General features: G+C 41.5%; 1 protein-coding gene across 3 annotated transcripts in view; it reads left to right on the forward strand.

The window, feature by feature from the left end:
- gfra1a (gdnf family receptor alpha 1a) overlaps positions 1 to 25,050 on the forward strand; it is a 62,797-nt gene that overhangs the window by 921 nt on the left and 36,826 nt on the right. Inside the window, exons 2-4 of one of the 3 annotated variants that reach the window (XM_079472831.1) lie at positions 203 to 505; positions 1,008 to 1,091; positions 13,889 to 14,026. In XM_079472831.1, coding sequence (XP_079328957.1) covers positions 203 to 505; positions 1,008 to 1,091; positions 13,889 to 14,026 — 525 coding nt within the window. The remainder of the gene's footprint in view (positions 1 to 202; positions 506 to 1,007; positions 1,092 to 13,888; positions 14,027 to 25,050) is intronic. The other 2 variants (XM_079472832.1, XM_079472833.1) reach the window with 2 other exon arrangements.

The following is a 25,050-nucleotide window of genomic DNA, read 5'->3' on the forward strand; positions in this document are numbered from 1 at the left end:
AATATTTTAATCTTTAAAGCAGTATAAATCATATTTCATTTGCATATGTTTAAATCATAAATGTTTACACACACAGAAAGCTCATTTTACACTCTTATTAATAAGAGTTGCGATTTAGAACAATTAAAAACTGCAGTTGCCTCTATATGGTTCTTTAATAAAACATCATTCTGTCCATCATTTCTATCGTCGCCCTTTACAGATGTGGTGTTATCTGGCGAGGAGTCTTTCTTTAGAAGTGGACACCGGCTGGACTGTGTCAAAGCGAACGAGCTGTGTTTGAAAGAACCGGGATGCAGCACAAAGTTACGGACTATGAGGCAGTGCGTAGCTGGAAGGGAGGGCAACTTCAGTATGGTGACTGGAGTTGAAGCCAAGGATGAATGTCGACTTGCCTTGGACGCTCTAAAGCAGAGTCCCTTGTATAACTGCCGTTGTAAAAGAGGCATGAAGAAAGAGAAGAACTGCCTGCGCATCTACTGGGGAATCTATCAGCATCTACAAGGTGCACAGATCTCGTCTTCACATAGACGTTGTTAAAATCTAATGTTTTGACCTTAAAAAGTAGTTTATTTCAAAACTCGGCAGGCTTTGCACATATAGATCCGATAATGCTGAGCTCTGTTTAGATGCAGTGCACTGCTGGAGCAGGGAAATTGCTTTCCTAACTTCTGTTATCACACAGGGTCACCAGGAAGTCTTCAAATCCCTGTTTGAAGTGTGTCCATTAAAGTTTATGGAGTGTGTGGTCTTCTCATATTCTGTCTGGGATGCTTTACGTTAGTGAATATGAGTGCGTGCTGGGGCAGAAACTCTTTCAGCTCAACTGACCAGTTTACACAATCAACAACGAAACACTGTAGGCTATACCCAGTACCAGTTCCTTGAATCAATGACCCAAATAGCAATTTCCTACAAACAGATGGGCTAGTTTGAAGTTTAAAGTCTGATTACAAAAGTAATAATGCATTTAGGAGCCAGATTGAATTAAAACGTTTATTTTGCAGGGAATGATTTGCTTGAAGATTCTCCATATGAGCCTGTGAACAGCAGACTCTCGGATATATTTCGACTCGCCCCCATCTATTCAGGTAGGATGTGCGAATTTTAATCAGCTTTGATTTTAACCGCACGTGGAAAAGGCTGTTAGTTTAAATGCTATGTGCAAATTAACTTTAACATGATATAGTGCAACCAGCAGCGTTGCTACGTAGAGACTGTCTTTTCCGACTTCTTTTCCTCTTTATTCCCTTGTGATGGCATGCAATCTTCCGGTCTCTGATATTCTAGATCTTGCATGGGGAGAGATAGTTCCGAATGTTCATGGCTAGTTCACAGTCAGCCATTAAAATGCTGAACACTTTATAAGGGCAACAACGCAATAGGTCACTTTAGTATGATGCTGATTGAAGGTATTGTGCATGTGATACTGGCGTGAACGTGTTGATGTGGGCAGAGAGGCTGCAATGAAATTACTTTATAAATGCCCCAGTGAAAATGTTCATGAGGTTAGAAGGGCTGATGTGAATCTGGCCTCAGATGCTGGATGCTGACTTGGATCATGCTCTAGGTGGCAATGTTGTTCCCTGCTTCATCACAAAGAGACACCCATGACTAGAGTCAAGATGCACTGTGAAAGGTAGTCACAGCAGATGGTGACAGCAGAGGTTTAACATCAGCAGTTGAAGTGAGAATGAAAGTTTTAGTATTTCTGCTGAGTGAAAGAGGGTAAGGGAGGAGAAATCTTAACTTATCTACCATTGCAGTCGGCATGAAATGGAAGGTAAACCTTGCTCCTGTGTGTTTAAAGTGTATTTAACATGCTTAATGTTGTACAAATATTTATCATATATGGTTATGGTTAAACTCACTGTCACATAATCTGGCACAGTATACACTATAGAAGATATCCAAATTGATACATTTTAATGCATCAATGCTATTTAAACACACAATAAAATAAAGTTAGTAATGTTTATTTATAATACGAAACTGCTGATGGTTCATAATGGTATTTGGAATGGAAATCTTTAGAACTGAAAACTGTTTTTCAGAAAACGGTCATTTGAAATATACTGTAAGACGTGAGATGTTTCGTTTCGTTTCACTGTATATACATTGTGTTGTCGTACAAAATGTTGTACAAAACAGAGAAAGAACTGCCAGTCCTCTGTGTTGCCGTCTCAGTTGCTGTGTGAAATTGCGTCTTAAAAGGTCCCACATTCAGCTTTTACAGATGTGGAGAAAGAAAACGTTTGCTTTAGTTACTACAAGGAAGGAAACATAAACCCTCCAAATGAAATGTCACTGGTATATCATGTCAATCAAAATAATGTAAGTGAAGAACCAGAAAACATGGTTAGAGGTTCCCCTGGGGAAGCCAGAGTGAGTCGGTAAACACCACAGTAATTAAAGGGATGTTTCAGAGGCAAATAAAAATTGACCCATGTTTTACTCATCCTCAAGGCATCCTTACCGAATATGACTTTCTTCTTGCAGTCAGACTTATAGTGCACCATATTGTTTTTCTTCCAAGTGGTAGAATTGGAGTGAATGAGGGGCAATTTTTTGAAGATGTAAAAAGTGCCTCCATCGATTGAAGAACGGCTCGACATGGCTCCGTGGTCTAAACGAAGCTCTTCTAAAGGGAATCGATGCGTATGTTCAAGAGAAATATCCATATTGATGGAGCTATTAACGTTAATGTTTAGCTTCCATTATATCTCTGCTGCACGTGAACCTGGCTTGTTTTTTCGACAAATGAAGCAGGTGTGTCGTAAGTTCCGGTGATGAACGCAGCATTTTCCATTTTGATACAATAGTATACCGTCTCCTCTGTGCCGGAGCTTTCGCCACCATAATCTTTCCTGTAAAAGCAAGCCTCTGGTTCACGTGCAGCCAAGGGATAACGGAAGCTAGACATTAACGTTAATAGCGCTCTCAAATGGATATTTCTATTCACTCCCATTCTACCGCTTGAAAGAAAAATGATACATGGTATTATAACGCCGACTGCATTATTCTTCAAGAAGAGAGTCATATTCAGTCAGGATGCCTTGAGGGAAATTTTGTTTTTCTTCAGAAATATCCCTTTTAAATAGCATGTAGCTCACTGTTTCTCTTACACGCTCTCTCTCCGACTCTTCATAGCTGTGATAACAGAGAGTTATGGCAGAGTGCTCTAAATCTGAGGGTGCTCTTTATTCCCCGTTGGAAAGCTCTTTACATTGATTGACGGCTGAGTTCCATGGCAAAGAAACGGGCCAAGCGACGAATCAGTTCGCCACCTACATGAGGATTTATGACACAGATGCAGAGCAGACTAAAGTCTGAGTGTCTTCAATTCTGGTAGCACCCAAGATGACTTTGTCGTGTTTGGTTGTGCTAATTTACATCTCATATAATTAAAATAAATGAATAGTATTTTCATTTATATATGTTAATTTATTTTGTTTTATGCTTTTAATGTGGTGGAGACATGAGTTTGTCAAAGAATGTTATTTACATTGTACAAACTGCTACGAACTACGACATTACATAATTTGTCTGTTCAGTTTTTGACCTTATCAAACCATTCACTTAGCGCCCTAATACTTTGAAATCATTATTAAATATATCAATTAAATAATTAATTCAAAGGAGCAGAGAGTTTGGTTTTATGTTTCACAGCTAAACCAAGTTTGGGTTTTGATCGTACACAGCGTAACTTCATTTCCTTCCATTAATCAGTTCCATCACCACTGGTTACTGACTGCTCTTATCACTCAAATCTCTCTTTTTTATAACATTATATTATTATAGCACCACAAAGTGAAAACAGTCTTTTGTAATCGAAATCATTTAGAAGACGTACGAGTGCGTATTTGAAGGTCCAATGTGTAATTTTTTTGGAGGATCTATTGAGAGAAATTCTATATATTATACACCTTACATAATAAAGCATTATGTTTTTTATTACCTAAGAATGAGCTATTTCTATCTACAAACACCGCGGGTCCCCTTGCATGGAATTCACCATGTTGTTTCTACAGTAGCCCTAAACGGACAAACTGCTCTACAGAGCGCGTTTCGAAAATACAGTACCTTATCTCCTTCTGCAAAGAACGTGACGACATGTTAGTTCTGTGTCAGCCACTATTGTGCTTTGAAAGGGAGGGGTGGAGTGAGCCGTTGGTTGCAATTCATAACCTTGCCGCTAGATGCCTTTTAATGTCACACACTGGACCTTTAATGAAATCTCCACAAGAACACAAAAGGTCAAGAGTTTCAGAAAGTGTCACGGTCTCTCTTCAGAAAACAAAGCTGTGCCTCATTATGGTTTTAAGTTGTATGTTGTATGTCAAACTCTTCCTCTGTTTTCCTGCTGAGTATCCTGTTGGCTTGTACATGTATCGATGTCTGTTCTCCACTCAATTAAATGGCTTATTGAATGCTTAAAGGCTTCCTCTCTCTTAGGTCTGCTGACCCCGATTTACCTCTGTGCCAATAAAACAGATACAAAGACAGGGTGATGCTTGGGTCAAAGGTTTTGTAATTTGTTACTACTTGAACCGCTGCAGATGGAACGAGTTGACAGGTTCTGTCTCCCTCTGCTCGTTTTTGTAGATGTACGCCTTCGTTCTAAATGGGCTGAAATGTAAACAAACCGAGTGAGGATAGAAAAACAAACTGTGTTCGTAGTTGAATAAGATCCAGTACACCTGACCTGAATGAAGGGAAAGATAAATACGGTCGATTGATGGTTAGAGGATTCCTCAGTGTGAGAGAAAATGTGAGAGTTAAGATATACATTTGAATAGACCTCCACTTAACACAACTAGTTTATTCACTTTTATTTGGCTCACCACTCGTTTCTCTGATCCGAGTTGACTCTACATTAACTCCACATCATTAGTGTCATGATTCTCGAGTGGTGAGACACGGAGAGAGGACCCAGGTGCAAACAGCGGGTAAGGGGTTAACATATATTTAATAAATAATAAAACAAAGACCCACGTGGGGGTAACATAACAAAACATGGATACATAACATGACAGGACTAAGACTAACTACACTGAAACAAAACTTAAATTAACTCTTTGACATAACTACACATGACTAAACTAACATAACACAGGAACTCACCACACAAACCACAATGAACCAGCACAAGACAGAAGACACAAGGGCATTAAATAAGGGAGCAAATCAAGAGGGAAACAGGTGTAGGCAATAATCAATAACGAGGTAACAAGAGGATGGGAACAATGACGAGACCGGAGAGAGTATGGAAGGCCATAAGAACAATAATTGTCTCTCCACATTTAACATGAGGTTCTGTCATGATCCTGCTACTAAACCAAGAGAAACATGACATGATGCAGCAGAATCATGACATAAGCCTCTCCTAAAGGAGCAGCAACCTGATGCTCCTCAAGGCACAAACAAGACAAGACAGACTGTGACAATGGCAACAATACAACATGACAATACAATAAATCAAAACGGGCAAGCACAAGAGTCCAAGGGAAGGGGCACACAAGAGTCCAAAGGGAAGTCCAAACATGGGCAGACACGGACTGGGTAGCTCCGGCAGACATGAAAACACTAGCCGGCAGACATGAACAGGATGGCCGGCAGACACGAACACGATAGCCGGCAGACACGAACACGATAGCCGGCAGACACGAACAGGAGAGCCGGCAGACACGAACAGGAGAGCCGGCAGACACGAACAGGAGAGCCGGCAGACACGAACAGGAGAGCCGGCAGACACGAACAGGAGAGCCGGCAGACACGAACAGGAGAGCCGGCAGACACGAACAGGAGAGCCGGCAGACACGAACAGGAGCCGGCAGACACGAACAGGAGAGCCGGCAGACACGAACAGGAGAGCCGGCAGACACGAACAGGAGAGCCGGCAGACACGAACAGGATGCACTGGGCTGGAATGGCCGCATACACCGGGCTGGAATGGCCGCATGCACCGGGCTGGACTGCCCGGCTCCGCCAAGCAGGAAAGCCCGGCTCAACCAGGCGGGGATGCCTGGTTCCGCCGGGCGGGAGTGCCCAGCTCCACCGGGCGGAAATGCCCGGCTGCACCGACCTGGATGCCCGGCTGCACCGACCTGGAATGCCCAGCTGCACCGACCTGGAATGCCCGGCTGGGGATCTTTGGTGGCCACAGGATTCCGGCGGCTTCGACCCTGGAGGGAAGACCGGCGGTCTCAACCCTGTAAGGCAGTCCGGCGGTCTCGGCCCTGAGCAGGAATCCGGCAGTCTCAACCCTGGTAGGGAGTCCGGCGGCCCCGACTCAGGAGGGAGTCCGGCGTTCTCGACCCAGGAAGGGAGTCCGGCAACCTCTAACCCTGGAGGGGAATCCGGCAGCCTCAACTGCTGCCACAACGATCCCTCTGTCTGCTGGGTCCGATTATGGCTGGTTCATTCTGTCATGATTCTCGAGTGGTGAGACACGGAGAGAGGACCCAGGTGCAAACAGCGGGTAAGGGGTTAACATATATTTAATAAATAATAAAACAAAGACCCACGTGGGGGTAACATAACAAAACATGGATACATAACATGACAGGACTAAGACTAACTACACTGAAACAAAACTTAAATTAACTCTTTGACATAACTACACATGACTAAACTAACATAACACAGGAACTCACCACACAAACCACAATGAACCAGCACAAGACAGAAGACACAAGGGCATTAAATAAGGGAGCAAATCAAGAGGGAAACAGGTGTAGGCAATAATCAATAACGAGGTAACAAGAGGATGGGAACAATGACGAGACCGGAGAGAGTATGGAAGGCCATAAGAACAATAATTGTCTCTCCACATTTAACATGAGGTTCTGTCATGATCCTGCTACTAAACCAAGAGAAACATGACATGATGCAGCAGAATCATGACAATTAGGCTATATGCTAGAAGAGACCCAAGAGAGTGCGCCAGAACATGGATTACTCTCTTATTCCAGCCATCTCTCTGTCAGTTTGCATCTCAGCAGTATTAATTTCACACATGTGCAGTTGCCGAGCAGGAGAACTTGATCAATCTTACGAATCACTAAAAGGCCTCGACAGTGGTAATTCAATCTAGATAAGGGAACATAAAAAATGCAAGTTGGGCTTGTTTTGTCATGGGGATGCATGGTGCAAAAATGTGCAGTTTGTTGATAAAGTCCTTGGTTATATCAGCCAATTGTCATTTAGTGCTCAGTGGCCATGTGAAACAAATGGGCTGGAGAGAGAATGTGACACAAAGTGCAATAGCCAGTCTGCTATGCTGCCTGAGTTGGCCGGACTGAAATTGCTTAAATGATGGGGTAGCCATGAGAAAAGAGGAGGACATCGAACAATTTTGAAAAGCATAGCTATGAATAAGGAGGACTTGTCATATGAATTTGTATCGTCTTGTTTTGTTTTTGTAGTAGTAGCCGTCGTTTTGGAGATGTGAAGAATGTAGTTGCAGAATGTCTATCCTTGCATGGAATACATATTGCTCTCTTTATGCAGTTGTCAAATCACAGTTTGCAATCACGGTATCAAATTGTGCATTAGAAATAAGGCCAGATACACCGTGGGTCCCCTTGCGCTTTTCATGACTACATGATTTCCTTTTGGAAATTAAGCGAAAACGTGTCAGCCACCATAGTGCTTCGAAAGGGAGGGGTGCTAGTAAACCATTGGTTCAAATTCGCACCCTCACCACTAGGACCTTTGTATGTTTCCTGTCTTGCTGAACATAATGTGATTTCTTGCATTTGAGTGATGAATTCTGACTACTGCCACCTGCCGGTGTGTGAAAGTTATTTCCTTACATGCTTGTTCGTCATTGTCTCTGATTGGCTGATTTTGTGGTGTTCAAGCACAACTTTTTGCACCGATGCACACAGTTGGCGTTCCTTGCAGCTAGTTCTTTGGCATTGACTTGGTGTGTCCCAGGCTTTAGGCAATGTGAGTCATATGACCTTCTAGGTTAGCTGTGCAACCCTTTGAAAATACGCACACTGACATGATTCTGCTAAGCTGTCAACACCTTTAGTCAGCTTGCGTGAGAGCAGCATTTGGTTAATCAGCTCCAGACCGAGAACATTACTACACAAGGGTGCTGGCACCCTGAACACAGATACAGTTTATATAAAATTATATAGTGCCAGCTACAAATCTTGTAAAGCGTAGTGTTCCCTGTGTTGGTAATTAGCAAGTACTTAGCATCTACATTCACATGCCACTTATAGTTTTGTTGTTTCCAAACAGCACCTAGCCACATTGCTCTCTGCTGTGCATTTGCAGTATTTGATGCCTCTCTTGACACAAAAAACGGAACTGCTTTCATTACAATAGCATTTGGAATGCTCTTTTTATTCCGCTCACCCTTAGATGTTAAAATCCATTGTCCACAATAAAGCTTGGTGCACTACGGTGCCGTTATGGAAGGTCCTTCGTTCAAAAGCCTTTCACACTGTACATTGAACGTGCTTAAAGGAACAGTTCACCTCAAAATAAATGTTTCACTCACCACATGACGTTAAACATGTTTTAAGACCTCCCGGCATCAATAAATTTGACGCATGCGCATTCGGTTGGGCAAACAAGTCCAAGTCTTCCTCAATATAGAAATCATCAAACATTTTGCGAAAATCAACTTATATACCGCGTGCGTCATTATGAGCGGATGGACCATTTTAACGATGTCTTTAGTACTTTTCTGGACGTTGACAACAACTATAACCAAGATGTCTATGAGGAGGCCTGGCTATCTCTCGGATGTCACCTAAATATCTTTATTTGTGTTCTGAAGACGCCGGAAGGTCTCAAAACATGTTGAACGTCATGTGGGTGAGTAAAAAATTAGCTGAACTTTTCCTTTAAGAAGAAATGGTTATTGCAGTTTAGATCAGGCAGACCAACAAGGAAGCATCAGACTACCGTTTCTCTGCTCCCCTTTCTCTATTTTGGGGGTTTTGTGCCGCTAAACTCTCTTCTGTCCTTGTGGAACTAGCTGCGGCTCGGGAAGGCATCTGCTATGAAAGCTAATCAATAGCCAGCCATGTTAAAATAGAAACTTGAAGCTGTGAGTACAAGAGACCATTGATTTCTTTGTTTCTCTCTTTTTCCGTTTCACCTCAGCTCTTCCTTTGAGGTGGATCAGAAAATGATCTGCCTGTTCATGGTGAGCACATGAGGACATGAGAACTGATCTCAATTTGGCTTTATTAACCAAAGTTAGGTACCAGATTTTCCAAAACGTGAAAATACATAAATAAACAAAACCCCCCACACGATCTGACAACAATAAATTGTCGTTAAAAGACAACTAAATATAATATAGACTGGGAAGGAACATAGGAACAAACCTCAAAGAAAACAGAAATAATGTTGAACAATAAAGAACTGGTAGTACAGTATAGAAAGCTTTAAAACAAAAGTTTGACTTGAAAAAGCTATTGAGAACGTTTGAAAATATATGTCGTATATAATGACCAACACTTCAGGTTTTATTCACCTGCTAATTATTGACAGAAACATTTATCTCAACAGGGTAACATTTCAGCTATCACTAAATCCTTGGTGTTTCGAGTCCGATCTGTAAGCGTGGCTTGTTGGTTTTGATTAAATCCTTGATGTTCCATGGCTTACCAAACCCTTACCCACACCCTAACCTACACCATAACCATCTTAACTACCTATGCTCCTTGACCTTGCCAAAAATCACATCCGCATGATGATGTCAGCCTCAAAAAACCAAATAGTTCCCAATATAATTCCCAAATACTATTACAGGAAACCGGAAAAACATAAATAAACCGTGAGGTATACGTGTTACTGTGTACAACAGTCATTTGTCAAAAAGAATTGACCACTGAATGCCACAGGTGACCAATCATAATAAAGTATTCCAGAGAGCCACAATAAGGGTTCTCCTTTAAAAGAGTAGCTCACCTCTGAGTAGCACTTGTTATTGAATAAATGCCATTGGTGAAGTGAGGAAAGTGCAGAGAGCGTTTAGGGATTTGATGTTGGACTTAGAAACTCTTCAGGGAAATGTTAGTAGACTATCAGTAGTAGTGAACACGATTTTATGCACCTGGATCTCATCAAATTGAGTCAACCATCTGTCTTTCTGCATTCTGGAGGTCAAATGCTCTTCAGAAGGTTGTGGGAGATGGTGAGAGAAAGCTGAAAGCTGAAAGCTGAAGAAAGTTGATTGATACCTATTGACCTTGACTGGGTCACACAGATGAAATGAGATATGGCGTGTGGATAACTTACCAACTATACAGTGCAGGATGTTGTATCAAATGTCCCAATGATGTTTGTTATTTTTCCCTTGCAATTATGTTTTCCATGCCTTCATGTGTTCTGAATTGTGAAACAAATTTCACACTCCTCATACTTCTGCTTTTTAAAAACCAACTTGAAAAACGTTATCGCTGTTGCAGTACATCCAACTACAATATATGTGTTATTGAAAAAGTTGTTGTAGATTTGCAGTTGCTTGAAGTTTTTAGTGTTATGGTCGTCCATGTACTCATCATTTATTCATGCTGCTGTTTGGCAATCCTTTGTAGTACAATGCAGGGAAATCCAACACACTCGCTCATTACAACGTGAGAAACAAATACAACTGAATTGTGAATGTTTTTGTTGTAATGTTATGTCTGTGTGGCTGTGTGTGTGTAAGGATGCAATGAATAGCATTTATTGCTATTACAAAAGTAGACTAGACCAGAAGCTGTTTGTCCTGCCCGCAGTCTAATAGCTCTCCAAGCACTGGCACGCAACCCCATGCAGTCCAAAAATCATTTAGTCAGAGGTGACCAGAGATAAGTCCTGCTGTGGGCTTTATGATTGGATTGAGAAGTGTGAGCGTAATTCATCATTGTTAATAGACATCACTGACAGCTGGAATCGGTAGGGGCGATGCGTGTGCCAGTTCTTGCCTTAGCCAGTCGCCACAGATGCATGCAAATTTACACTATTACCACGGCAACAAGTGCCAGTCAGGAGGTGGTAGATGTGGCAACGGAATAATTTGTCTGTTTTTAAACAGGTGAGATGGATGTAAACAGAAGATTGTCTTTAGAGCAAAAAGAAAGCTTACTGCAAAACATAAAATGCATGGGATTGTTTATCTAATTTAAGCCTTATGGGACAAGTTTCCTCACACAACAATGCGGATTATACTTTCATGATTATAGGGATTGTACTAAGTTTTCATAAAGTGAAAAATAGTAAAGGAGTTCAAGTGGTCATACTTTTAGGTTTTGAGTTTTGCTAATTGTCGTATGTTTTAAATTTGAGATCTTATGTAGAAATCTCTGAATTTAGAATCATTCACAGTTAAAAGTTTCTCAATACAGGAAATCTGCTTGCATAATCTCACTAAGAACTACACAGTTGAAGATTTGGCGAGCGTTTAGGAAAGATAAAGTGGGGCTTGGCACAACATAAAAGATAGAGAGATAGAAAACGAGAACTTGGAAGCTTAAAAAAGCAGGGGAAAGAGAAACACAAGTACATGATTTTCATCTCTGCATGCTTTGACTCATCTAATCATGCCTCTGTTTCATGACCTCCTATTGGACTAGACACTCATGCGCTGTGCTTCATCTCGAGAACATCTCGCTATTTCATTTTCTCTGTTCGTCTAATCACAGCTGCTCCCAAGTGTTATTCAGGGAAAAAATATGACCGTGATATCCAGCTGGTCCAGTGTTCCTGTCCGGTCTTACACGATATCAAATTCTGCTATTCAAATCATCTGTTGGTAGAGATATAGACAAGTTATACCTTAAAATAAGGACCTCCAATGGATACAGAGAATTTTCTTTCTATATTTGAGAGCCACACTGTCGCTGAATCTGCAAAACTGCTGCAAATAAGTTATATCTTATAAAAAAGTTTATATTTACAGTATTGTGGTGAGGAAGGCGGGACGAGAGCCGTGACGCGGGGCCGGTGGCGTGAGTGATAAGTGGAAGCAGCTGTGCGCGCACCGGTCCCGCATCTTATCACGGAGGAGATTGGGAGCTTAAAAGGATGTTCGGCAGGACTGTTGACGAGAGAGGACCGGGCCCGGACATATGTTTAGTGTGTGTATGTTTTATGGCCGGCAGTCTACCGTGAGGTGGCTGTCGGTCAGTTACGTTATTGTTTATTTAATTAAAGTTTTATTATTGAATGTTCGCCGGTTCCCGCCTCCTTCCTTCCCTTCTTACGAACTTTGCTACATTGGTGCCGAAACCCGGGAGGAAGGAGGGACATGCTGTCAGAGAGCCCTCGCTGCCGAGGGTGATCGCGGTGCTGAGGAGTTCGGGCAGCGCGGACGGGGGAAGTCCGCGAGTGGCTGCCCGAGGCGGTGGTGCTGGATCAAGAAGTCGGATGGGACGAGGACCTCGCTGCCGTGCTCCTGGGTCGAGGTGGGGTGGCTGCCGTCCAGGAGGGAGCCAAGGCCCGTTCGCCGTGGGCCGAGCCTGCTGCCAGCCGCCATGATGGGGAGGAGCAGGGAACGGAAGACCAGCTGCCCTCAGCTGGAGGGCCATCGCCGGCCGCCAGGGGGCGGAGGAGGATCGAGCCGTCCACCGAGCGTCCAGTACCATCGCATGGCACCGCGAGGAAGAGTTTCTCGGCTGGCTGAGGACCGAGCGACAGCATGTCAGGGAACCGGACAATTTTTTTTCTTTTCCTCTCTCCCCTCTCTCGTCCCTGTCGCTCCGGGGGCTCCCGTCTCCGTTCTTTCGTCTCGCCGGTGCATACCCCCAGGCGCCGCGGACTCCGAGACTGGCTCCCCAGGGGGGGGAGTAGGTACAGTCTCGGGGGTGCCCCCCGGCCTGTAAGGGGTGATGGGGGTATGTGGTGAGGAAGGCGGGACGAGAGCCGTGACGCGGGGCCGGTGGCGTGATTGATAAGTGCAAGCAGCTGTGCGCGCACCGGTCCCGCATCTTATCACGGAGGAGATTGGGAGCTTAAAGGATGTTCGGCAGGACTGTTGACGAGAGAGGACCGGGCCCGAAACTGTGTTTAGTGTGTGTATGTTTTATGGCCGGCAGTCTACCGTGAGGTGGCTGTCGGTCAGTTACGTTATTGTTTATTTAATTAAAGTTTTATCATTGAATGTTCGCCGGTTCCCGCCTCCTTCCTTCCCTTCTTACGAACATTATTACAAGTATATTGTTGAGTATTGTATTGCGGTTATCCTCAGCTTAAGTGCTGTTATATATTTCCAAGTTTCTTGGTTGGACAATTAGGGAGCGTCAACTGAATCGGTCACAAAGCTTATTTATACACTGACTCCCTTATCACAGAAATTGTATTGTCAGTCACTAAAACATTTATGTGTCATCTGCTAAAATGTTATGATTAGAGAATCAATGTAGGCATTTTTAGTTGAATTTATTTATTTATTTCCATGCAACCAATTTATTTTGAAAACATAGAAATGTCAGTGCTGAAAGTATCACAGTTCAATGTCTATTTTGACCTCCCTTTTTTGTTGTTGTTTTGCATAACAGTGAGCAGTATCTGTTATCCATCTATTCCTTTGCTTGTTCTTGTTTTGTTTAGAACTATACTCCGGCAATTCTCTTTGGCCTCACCTGTACACCTCTTTATACTAATGACCATTTTATCCATTATTTTGCATGTGAATGCACCTTTTATGTTTTCATACACTGCTGCATGTACCATGTTGGTCAGTTTCTTTTCAGAATAGGTAATAATGCTTTTGTATCCCACCTTTATCCAAAATGACTTACATTGCATTGTACTATACATTTGTTTCTGACTATGTGCAATCCCTTGGGATCGAACCCATGACCTTGGACGTTGCTAGCAATAACTTAATCCGGCTAGTAAAAGCTACTAAGTAAAGTGAGTGTTTTTACAGAAGGAGGGAAAAGTGACGGCCCCTGGAGGAGACCCATCACCATGGCCCCAGAGAGTGGGCCTGAGAGCTGGTCAGGATTCCTTAAGCCTCAAGCCCCCAGTAGAAACAAGAGGGCACAGCCAAACTGGGGTGTTCTGGGTAAATACATCACTTATGTTTCACTAACAGCAAGCAATGTGATATTAACAATAAAATATGCACGCTTATTATAGTTCCAAGCAAATAATGCTGATAGTGTGAATCACTCACATAAGGTAAATGTTGACTCACCAACTACTCCTCTGGACTAGTAGAAAAGATTCGTCTTCAACTTCAACTTCAATGGACTTTATTGTTGTTATTTTTGTGGGATCATAATTTTTTTGCTTGACTTTATAAATTCTCTCAAAGTACTGTATGTAAAAACAAATCTATTGGATCTTGAACGTGTTTAATATTAGTATGCCAGCAAGCCATTGAGAGAAAATGTTAAATAATGATATCTGAAAATTATAAAGAAATCTTCTTTTTTGTTTTCAATAGTAAAGGCAGACCTCTCTGCTTTGGGGAGGAGCAGCCCTTTATCTCAGTTTTGGAGTAAACAAAGCTGTAAAATATAAAATGGAATATAAAGTACAGATTAAGAGGATGGAGTTTTGGCTTTCGTACATGATGAATAATTTAAGCAGCTGCTATATTGTGTGTGCTGCGTTTTCCCTCTTGCACCGCCGAACAAGTGGCCCTCATTCCCTAGGCTTAAGATGTTGCTTTGTGAATGCCGCAGCTGACTGATTCATTTCCTCACTGTCAACATTTGTAGAAATATGATAGTTATGTGTTACCTTTAGAAGCTCTGAATGCCTTTTACACGTTGACTTTAAACAAATGGAAAACTCAAACCCTGATTCAAATTGTATGATCTGTTTGCAAAAGCATGAGATGTGGGTGTGTTATTGGCAAGCTGTAAACTCCAAAGGTTATGGAAAACAAAATATGGAAATGTTACTCTGAAGTCTGTGGGGTTTCTTATTAAACCAAATTGAAAGCGGCTCGAGTACTGGAGTATGGAGGTGTTATTCAGATCATGTCTGGAATTTTCTTTACAATGATGAATAGGGATAGAAACCTTGAATTAGTATGCGGTAGCAGCACAGGGAAATGTGGATGTATGTGAGAAATACACGCATACAGAAGATTAACACTGTACTGTTAAAGTGAATGCTCACACAAGGAAAAAGGTCAAATAAACCACATACTGTAAAAGTAGCATGTCATTTTAAAAATAATTTTCACTATAAAAAAAATCGAGTTTTGAATGATTCGTGATCTAGTAAAACTTTCCTCAAGACACTTGCTTTGTTCTAGTTGTTTTGAAAGAAACGCTTGAATGATTCGCTGACTGTTTCACTTTAGTTTCACATTTAAAGCCTAAGATTTCCATTTATAAACATTGAATACAATTTATCAGACATTTGAATTAGAATTATATTGCTATAATTTATCCAATTATTATAGGCAATATTTCAAAATATTGTAGTGTACAATGTCCCAACACTGTAATATATTACAGTAGCCTAATACTACAGATACTAATTACAGTAGCCTAATACTAATATTTTACTACAGATCTGCGTATTTAGAAAATGTCGTTATTTTGTATTATGAAAGTCGCACAATACCGTGATACTACTCGGTATCGTGGTATTTCAGATGGTATTGTATCGTAAGATATAATGACAGTTTCCTGTTTTATTTTGATCTGGTACTGTATGTCATCTCAGGCGTGTGTTACTCTGTGGTACTGAACATCCGTCTGAGAAAAATGATGATCAGTATTCTGTATTCGAATTTTGTATTTTAATCTGCTCTCCTGATTTAAAAACCCTTAAATATTTGGATTATTCATGTGCTCAATGAAATGAAAAAGTATAAAGCCTTTGAAAAATCCTATGGACTCTGCAAACAGATTGGTCTCCTCAGCTTTTCCTATTCATCCTATCATCTGTTCTTTTCTTTTTGTTTTAAAGTTTACCAAGATGGCTTATGTGCATGATTCCAGAGTCGGTTTCTTACTGGATCACTGATTTTCACATAGCTGTTTTTATCAATATTTAACACTTACCCAAATATATTAGCACTCGGAGCCTCCAGACAGGGGCCTAGTAAACACTCAGACCGGGCTGGATAATATTAATGTTTTTATTGAGAACCGTGGAATAGAAATTAAATCCAGCTCATTTGCATAACAGACAGTGCTGTTCAGACATCGGTGAATGTGTTCAGCCCTCCGTGAACATTCCAAGCTTTTTACGGCCGGTCTGGGGAGGGGATTGTTTAACCGTGTGGCCCCTCTCCTCCACGCTCGGCGCCTTTCATGTGCTGTTGATTTAGTTCCTGGCCGTTTGCGATCGGTACTTAGAGGCAGGATGAAAGCATGAAGCAGTTCAGCGAGCGCTTTGTGAAAGAAGCTCGGCGGATTTGCATGGGCCAGTCCCAGTCATGCATGCATAATCACAGCCACTCGACAGGTGACTCCGGATAAAATAAATCCAGGAAAAAAAGGGCCAAAAAAGCAAGCTATTCCCGGAGACCTTGAAATTACGTTGCAGTTTTAGAGCTCTAACGAGATCCAAGCTGGCACAGCTGCTGGCCTACAGGGAAACACAAGTGGAGTAATGAAAGTATGCAGTGAGCATTGGAGAGTGCTCTCATCGGCATCACTTAGAAGGGCCAACAAATTACCAGCCTACTATAATTCCCATTCTTTCTCCAGATCGCAGTTGTCAATTGTCACAACAGCGATAAAATTGATCATGCCTTTTCTTTTAAATTAAATGACTGTGTTTGCCCTGCAGGCCTGCTGAGCTGAATAAAAGCCATTACTCTAAAAATGAGGGCTGTTTATATGTCAGTTGTGACAGAGAAAAAGTGATGTAGAATTTTGGCAATGTTTGTTCATTTGTGACTCTGAAAACAAATGCTGCATGGCAAACAACATCATTCTCTTAATCACTATGTAACAAGGTTCAATAAATGAAAGGATGGTGGCGGGAACCAGCGAACATAACTCAAGCTTTTCATAAAATAAGCAAACAATAAAACGAAGGTAAAATGCCGGCAGCTACCTCACAAACAGAACATAAAGTCCAGGCTCCGCAGCTCCTCCGGGAGAGATGCGAGACCGCCGTTCCCTCGCGGCTCTCATCCCGCCCTGCTCGCCTCACACTATTTTTGTCTTTTTTTGTCTTGTTACAAAATTTACATGAGAGGTAAAAAGTTGTAAGAAAATATGTCGTGTTGTTAGAAAATAATTATAAGCTAAATACTATAAAAACTGTAAACTACTAAATACTAAAAGCGCTATATATCAATTATTTGTTTCATTTAAACTTTAATAAGAAAATAGCTATAATCCAGTGGAATACGATTTTTTTATTTTGTCTGGAATTCTAATTTCTAATGTTGATCAATAGATTTGTTGGTCTGAAATTTATTAGATTAGATTAGATTCAACTTTATTGTCATTACACATATACAAGTACAGTGTAACGAAATGTAGTTTAGGTCTAACCAGAAGTGCAATTAGCAAGTGCAGGATATACAGTTAGAATAAATACAGAATACAATATTGATAAAATATTATACAGTTATGAAAATATTTTACAATAGGTATGTTCTATGACAATATGACAGTAGGTATGTACTATGAACAATATATACAGATGACTATATACTATGAACATTAACACTATGAACATTAATGTACAGGTGGATATGAGCAGATAATAATTTAGACTAAACAATAGTGCAAGTGATTTAAGTGTGCATAGATTATTGTTCAATAATGAAACAGCTCTGGGAAAAAAGCTGTTTCTTAGTCTGCTGGTTCTTGTCCGGAGGCACCGGAAGCGCCGACCGGAAGGCAGGAGAGTAAACAGTCTATGAGCGGGGTGAGAGGAGTCCTTGAGAATGCTGCGAGCTCGACGCAGACAGCGTTTCTTCTGGATGTCCTCAATGGGAGAAAGTGTAGTCCCTGTGATTCGCTGGGCTGTTTTCACCACCCACTGCAGTGTCTTGCGCTCAGCAACAGAACAGATCCCGTACCAGACTGTGACACAGTTGGTCAGGATGCTCTCTATCGTGCAGCGATAGAAGTTCACCAGGAACTTCTATCTTCTATAATAGAAGTTCACCAGGAACTTCTATTATATTTTGTATCATGTAAATTTACAAAGTTTGGATTAAGAATGTTTATATATTTCTACATTTACATTTAGTCATTTAGCAGACCCTTTATTCAAAGCGACTTACAGATGAGGAAACATTGGAAGCAATTATAACAACATAGGCAACAAAATACATAAGTGCATCAAACTAGTCCATTAAAGCCTAGCGCAGTATACAAAGCTAAGAGAATAGTGAGGTTAGTAAGTGTATTTTTTCTTTTTTTTTAAAGAAGGAAATGAAAGAGAATTAGGAAATATCAATCAGCGACGTGTTGACGGAAGAGATATTTTTTAAAGATGGCAACCGAGTCTGCTGATCTTGTAGCAGCTGGTAGATCATTCCACCAATGTGGAACAGATCCAGAGAAGGTACGGGAGAGTGACTTTTTTGGGATGGTACCACTAGTCGTTGTTCCTTTGCAGGAACATAGATCTGCATTAGCGAGTGGAGATACAATGGTGCAGACCCGGTGTTGGTCTTGTTGGCCAGGAGCATAGCTTTGAACTTTATGCGGGCGGCAACAGGGAGCCAGTGTAACCTGATGAAGAGCGGAGTTACATGCGCTCTCTTCTGTTCATTGAAGACCACTCTTGCCGCCGCATTCTGGATCATCTAGAGAGGTTTGATTGTGCAAGCAGGAAGTCCAGCCAGAAGCGCATTGCAATAATCCAGTTTGGACAGGACAAGAGCCTGGACTAGGACTTGCGTAGAATGCTCCGATAGGAAAGGTCTAATTTTCCTAATGTTGTAGAGGATGAATCTACAGGACCGGGTGGTGCTGGCAACATGACTTGTGAGGTTAAGCCGATCATCGATTACCACTCCCAGGTTTCTGGCTGTGCTGGACGGTGTAATCGTTGATGAGCCTAGATGAATGGCAAGGTTGTGGTGAATGTTTGGGTTGGCTGGGATCACAAGCAGTTCCGTTTAGCTGCAGGTGATAATCCTTCATCCAAAGCGAGATGTCACTCAGGCATGCCGCGATGCGAGCAGCGACCGTCGGATCGTCCATTTGTGATAAAAAGCACAAAGAAATGGATTTTCTGTGGCATTTTAGCAATTTTTTAAAGCTTACAAAATTCAAGGTTGATTTTTACATGAGCTTTTAGTTGTGTTTTGCTCACGCCAACCCTTTCATTGTACACAATTCAGGTAAATCATAATGTTTTTCCACAGCCTGCTCTCCAGTTACGCTATGTTGCATTTTCTGTCACTTTCAGCTAAACATATTGCTATCTCCCAATTTGTTAAACACTTTTACCCCAAATGTTTTCTTTTGAGGTGCTCTGTAATGGAGTCATTTCTCAGGCACTAAGCAATGAATTTCTGTCATTTCTGACAGACCCGCTTTAAACAAAGCAAGCTGTGGAAGATTTGAGCATAACTGTGATGAAGATCCTGCTTCGTGGGTGGATATGGAATGCACTCTGTTGTCTGTATGTTCTAAACTTTCATTTGGACTCTGTGCCTGCTGCCCACAGGGCTGTCCAGGGTTTTCACAGCTTGTACCTTATAGATTATTTACAAAGTTTGATTCATGGAAAGCTTAGAAGTCAGGCGCACGTGAGAGAGAGGTACAGTAGCGAAAGAACAAGGGAGAGATAGAGAGTGTGTATAGGAAGTGGGCGGTAATAGGACCCGTCTGGAGTGCATTTATTCATGTGTTTTTGAGTGGTGGGTTTTTCAAGTAAGTATAAGCTGAATTTTGAACGTCTGTAGAGTGTGAAGGCAGGAGGTCTGAGATGTGTCAACCATAAGCTAACAGAAGACTTACTGTATTTGTTAGTGCATGAATGTGTGTTTCCATTATCAGCAAATAATGGAATGATAATGGACATTCTGAGAATATGAAGCTTAAAAAGAAAAATCTTCCCTTATTTACTCCCCCTCGTGTTGCTCCAGATCCCAAATGTTTGTTTCTTCTTCATATTAAGCAGAATGTTAAAGCTTTTTATAGAATGAAAGTGAATGGGCCTGCTGTAGTTTTTCCATTCACTTTAAATGTATTAAATTCAATTTAGTAGTAGCACATTTTTGCACATACACATTGTTCCAAAACATTTTGAAAATAGAGTACAGAAAAGAGAAAACCAAACAGTGCCTCACAACCCTTTGTATGCAAGCCAAAGGCAACAGTGGAAGAAAAAAGACTGCCTATTATGTTTCAGAATATGAGGACGACCCTTGGGAGAAACCAAGACAGAGGTTGCCTTAACCAGAAAAACCTTCATTTGTTTATTTACGTAATTCAGTGAATATTTTAGGAACATTGCCTGATAATTCATTTTGCTGTGGCCTATGTCCCATTGGAATTTGGACAACTAACAAAACAAAAGTAAAAGTAAATATTATATCAACGAATAAAAGCAAAAGTAAATATAATATCTATTAATAATAAGGTCCATTTGTTATGCCCTCTCTGGAAAAATTCCCACAGACATGAACCAACAGAGCAATACGCTTTTCCCACAACAATGACCAAGAAAATTACATGAGTCAGAATTTGGAGTGAGAAACAAAATATTCTGATTGTCGGCTTTACAGAAATGATGTACAGAATATTATTCATCATTTTATGAGATCAGATTGTAAAAACACAGTGTCTGTTGTCAATTAGACATTGCGAAAGCACTGCAATATTTTACAGGAGGATGAAATAGAAGTGTGACAGAAAATATAAAACCCCGTCAGTCAAAATAATGGGCAGCTTGGAGATTCCTTTAAAGTACACAATACAGAAATGCATACGGTTTGGAACGACATAAGAGTGAATAGATCATTTTTCATTTTGGGATGAATTATCCCTTTGTGCCTCCATTAGATTTGATGCTCTTGCTTGTGTTGTGGATGCCTACTCTGCTACTGGCGTGTTCTATAGCTCAGAACATGGAGGCCTGTTCCATTTAAATCATTTATGGCCACACATACGCGGTTGTTCAATAGACTGGATGCTTGCCGCTCTGCTGACTGAATGACGAGCAGAGCAATTTTCCTCAAACGGCTCCCCGTGGGCAATGAATGCTGCCAGGCAGGAGCTTTTGGCTTTTAGCCGCAATCCCAGTACCGTAGGTGCACTGAGGCAATGGCCCCATACATTTGCGCACGCTACAGCAACACGCGTCACTCACCCTCCTTTTGACCATCCAAACATGTTGTTGACCCATCGACGGGGTAGGGGCGGACCAGTTGTGCTTGGTTTCCTCCTCTAATTCTCTTTCCCTTCCCGGGGTAGATGAGTCATGCGAGCAGTATTATGGGCCAAATCCCCACAGAGAGATGAGGAGGGATTTACCGGACTACTTATGAGAGAATCAGACTTTGTGCTTGAGTTTGAGATTTACATGCAAAGAAGAGAGTTGCGCAGGAAACAGCGGGGTCTGAAATGTAGTGATGACTTCGAAATGCCCCAGCAGGTTAAGCACAGCGGAGGCGCAGTTTAATATTCATAATGGCAAATACCAGCCTGGTGGCTTAATAACTCGTTGTTATTACTGATTTTACCCCTCACTTCCTTTTATGACTAGATCTCTGTTGTTTCTTTGCCTGGTCGGACCTAATTGCTTTCAAAGTTTTAAGAACGCAAAAGTCTATATTGTATGTGTGTACTGTAACAGGAAAGACAATATTGAAGTTATATAAAAATGCGTTGACTAGCAGCTTCATTTGCCACCTTTGGGATGATGCCTTGAAATGCTGTTTAGGAAGGTAGTGCGCTAGGAACAGAGTTGGTGCAAATAGTAATTTCTTATGTAAAGTTTGAATCAGGAATATAAAAAAACGTCCTAATGTTGTGTACGGACCAAAAGCGTATGTCATTATTTTTTCAAGTAAATGACATACAAAGTCAATGCATAGACGTGAATAGATGCGAAATCGTGTGAGGCGTTGCGAGCCCGGTGAAAATCCCAATTGGCCGAAATTGGCCGAAAATCCAAATTTCGCATCTACAACTGATCGTTGCGAACTGTGCGACACGAACTGGGCGTCTTTTTATTAGATATTTACCTCTTCTGTGCAACTGCAGCGAGATATTCGCCTCAAGAGCTTATTGACACACGTTTAACATGTCCGAATGCATAAAGAAACTTCTCGTCGTGCACTGTTTTTTTATGCACGAGTGATGCAAAAAAATTTATAATTCTTGCTAGTAATCTAGAGCAATAAACACGATGTTTCCCTTTTTCTATGTACAAAGGTCAATGTCTGTTTGCATTGGCGTGTGTGAGAAAGTGTGTGTGTCTAGTGCATCTCCAGTAACATGGATGCAAACCAACATGCAACGTTGTTTTCATTGAAGATGCAATTAAAAGCATTAACATATGACACTCGTTTCAGAAAACTGAATAATATCTGGATTCCCTTTTGAAACCCCTGCCCTTTATTGTTAAATGCATCTGAATCGGCTCTGCCCATGCCACTCTTCTCTATACACAGAGCTTAAAAGATTTTGCCACAAAGCATGCTTTGATTAAACGCAGTGTCTCTTATCAGATTGAGTTTTATGGGTACAGTGGTCCTTATGCTGTCTCATTTGACACCGGCGAGGGTTACATGAATGAGAGTAATTGGAAAAGTCTGTCGTGGAGCATGGCCGCAGACAGGCCCTGTGAGTGTGAAGAGGCGAATGAAAGTATGAGCTCGAGTTTCAGGGGAGACCGTATCAGATGTCCCACCTGTTCTCCCCTCTGAACCAGCTCTGGTTGAATGAGGAGGGTGGGTCATGTGTCCATTCACCATCTGCTGTGGGCTTAACTCGCTAAAACACTCGCGGCCTGGTCCGCTAGTAAACAATCATAAATGTTGTGCCATGGCCACAAGGTAATTTAATAAAAGGCCTACCTTCTACAAATATTGGGAGGGAGGTCAGATTAAATTTTGTACAGCAGAGCATTGTCTCAGATGGCACAGACGCAGACCAACCACTGTTTGGTGACCATCTGATGCTTTTTATACACAAAAAGTAGCAAGAGGTGGCTGAATTCACTGAACAGCGACGGCACCCATTGATTCGCAGTGATTTTGTGTCCATACAATAGAAGTGAATGGGTACCATCGTTGTTTGGTTGCCAACATTATCCAAAATGTTTTCTTTTGTGCTCTGCAGAAGAAACAAAGTCCTACCGATTTAATATGACAAGAGGATGAGTAAATAATGACATAATTAAAACTTTTGGGTGAATGTCGCTTTAACTGTCACATGAACTCACCCTCATTGGACCCTGATTGTTCATTTCTCATGTCAATCACACAGACCTTTCTTGTCCAAGCAGGCTTCAAATAAGCTTCAAAGTGGACCAGACTTCGATCAGGATGTCTGAACTAGTCCAGCATTTACATGAAAAGCTGACATTATGAGACAAGAGCAGTATTATTCCATCCAATATAAAACTATCTGCCTCTATTCTTTAAGGTCAACTCATAATAGCTGCCCGTTTTGTATGCGCCTGCAACTGAACACTTCAATATTCCACTCGACGTGACCACCTGCTGATTTTGAGGAACAATTTAGGACTATTGCGAGAACACAGTGACTAACTGACGTGCAAAATGTCATCTGAGCCAGTTTCCATCATCGTGTTAGGTGGCGAGATGGACGTTGAGAGCCCATTAGCAGATGAGAGATTGTGAGCAAGAGAGAAATCATCTTTGAGGTGAGACTTAATGTGGAACTGAGCTGCAGGGACTGATAACCGGCGGTCTGCTGAGAGGTTTGTTGCTACACTGAAATTAGAATGAGATGAGTTGTGAGAATGACTTTAACTGCGGGTGTTTCGCCAGTCGATTCAGTTCACTGAAGTGCTGGTGTCGTGTAATCTATTCAGGGGAACGTGCATCATACCAACCAGACACTTTGCCTGCTGTTTTGTTTTCCTGTCTTTTGAGTCTTTTTTCTGCTCTCTCTTCTCACACTCAAATCCTTTGGTGCCCGTTAGCTTTGTTTCACCTGTATGTTGATCAATAGGGCAACAGAGATTTATCTCCCAGCGGGCATTGCCTTAATAAAAGCTGTTCACAAGCAACACATGCCGAATTATATCCCAACCTGGTTCAGGGTACATCACCATCTATGTCTTCAGAGGTGTATAAAGACCTTACAGTATATAATGAAGCGTTATGTTTTTATTACCTTAGAATGAGCTATTTCTATCTACATACACCACGGGTCCCCTTGCATAGAATTCGACATGTTGCTTCTACAGTAGCCCTAAACTGACAAACTGCTCTACAGAGTGTGTTTCGTTAAAACGTTATCTCCTTTGGCATGAAGCAAAGACGTGACGACTTCTTAGTGCTGTGTCAGCCTCCGTAGTGCATCCAAAGAAGAGGAGGTATGGAGGGGTGGGGTGGGTTGCAATTTGCATCCTCACCAAATGTCATTCACTGGACCTTTAAATAGTTAAAGTCTAATCACTTTTTTTATACAATCTTGTATATTTTGTGTTACCTTTTTTGTCCAATGAATGACACAAAATGAGAGTGTATAGGGAAGGATGCAGAGAGAGAGAGTTTATAACCCTTGTGGCTGTTAACCGTTGTGAGTGTTAACTACATGCTAGCGCAGAATTATACAATTTTATTAATTAAAAGTATTAGTATTAAAACAATATAATTAATTATGGTTATACAAGTGGCCTCACTTACCATGTTTATAAAATAATGCCTTTAGTTGTGTTAATTTAAAGCGGCCATAACTCATCTTATCTCATGTTAATCTTGAGAACTTACAGAATAGTTTCAAACCCTTCAAATACCCGCCGAGTCTTTAGTTAAATCGCATTTAGAAAAGACCGATACAGTTTTATATACATCTCAACAACGATTATTTCCCAAAACATGCTACGCGTGTGGGGGGGGAGGGGGGGAACTAATGCACGTGCGCACACATTGCCAATAAAACACAGACATCAGTTTCACTTCATGTCCAGAATCGCCGCTCCATCTTTCAGTTTCAAATG

This window comes from Barbatula barbatula (genome assembly GCF_947034865.1).
Source record: "Barbatula barbatula genome assembly, chromosome: 14".
In the NCBI taxonomy this organism is placed as follows: Eukaryota; Metazoa; Chordata; class Actinopteri; order Cypriniformes; family Nemacheilidae; genus Barbatula; species Barbatula barbatula.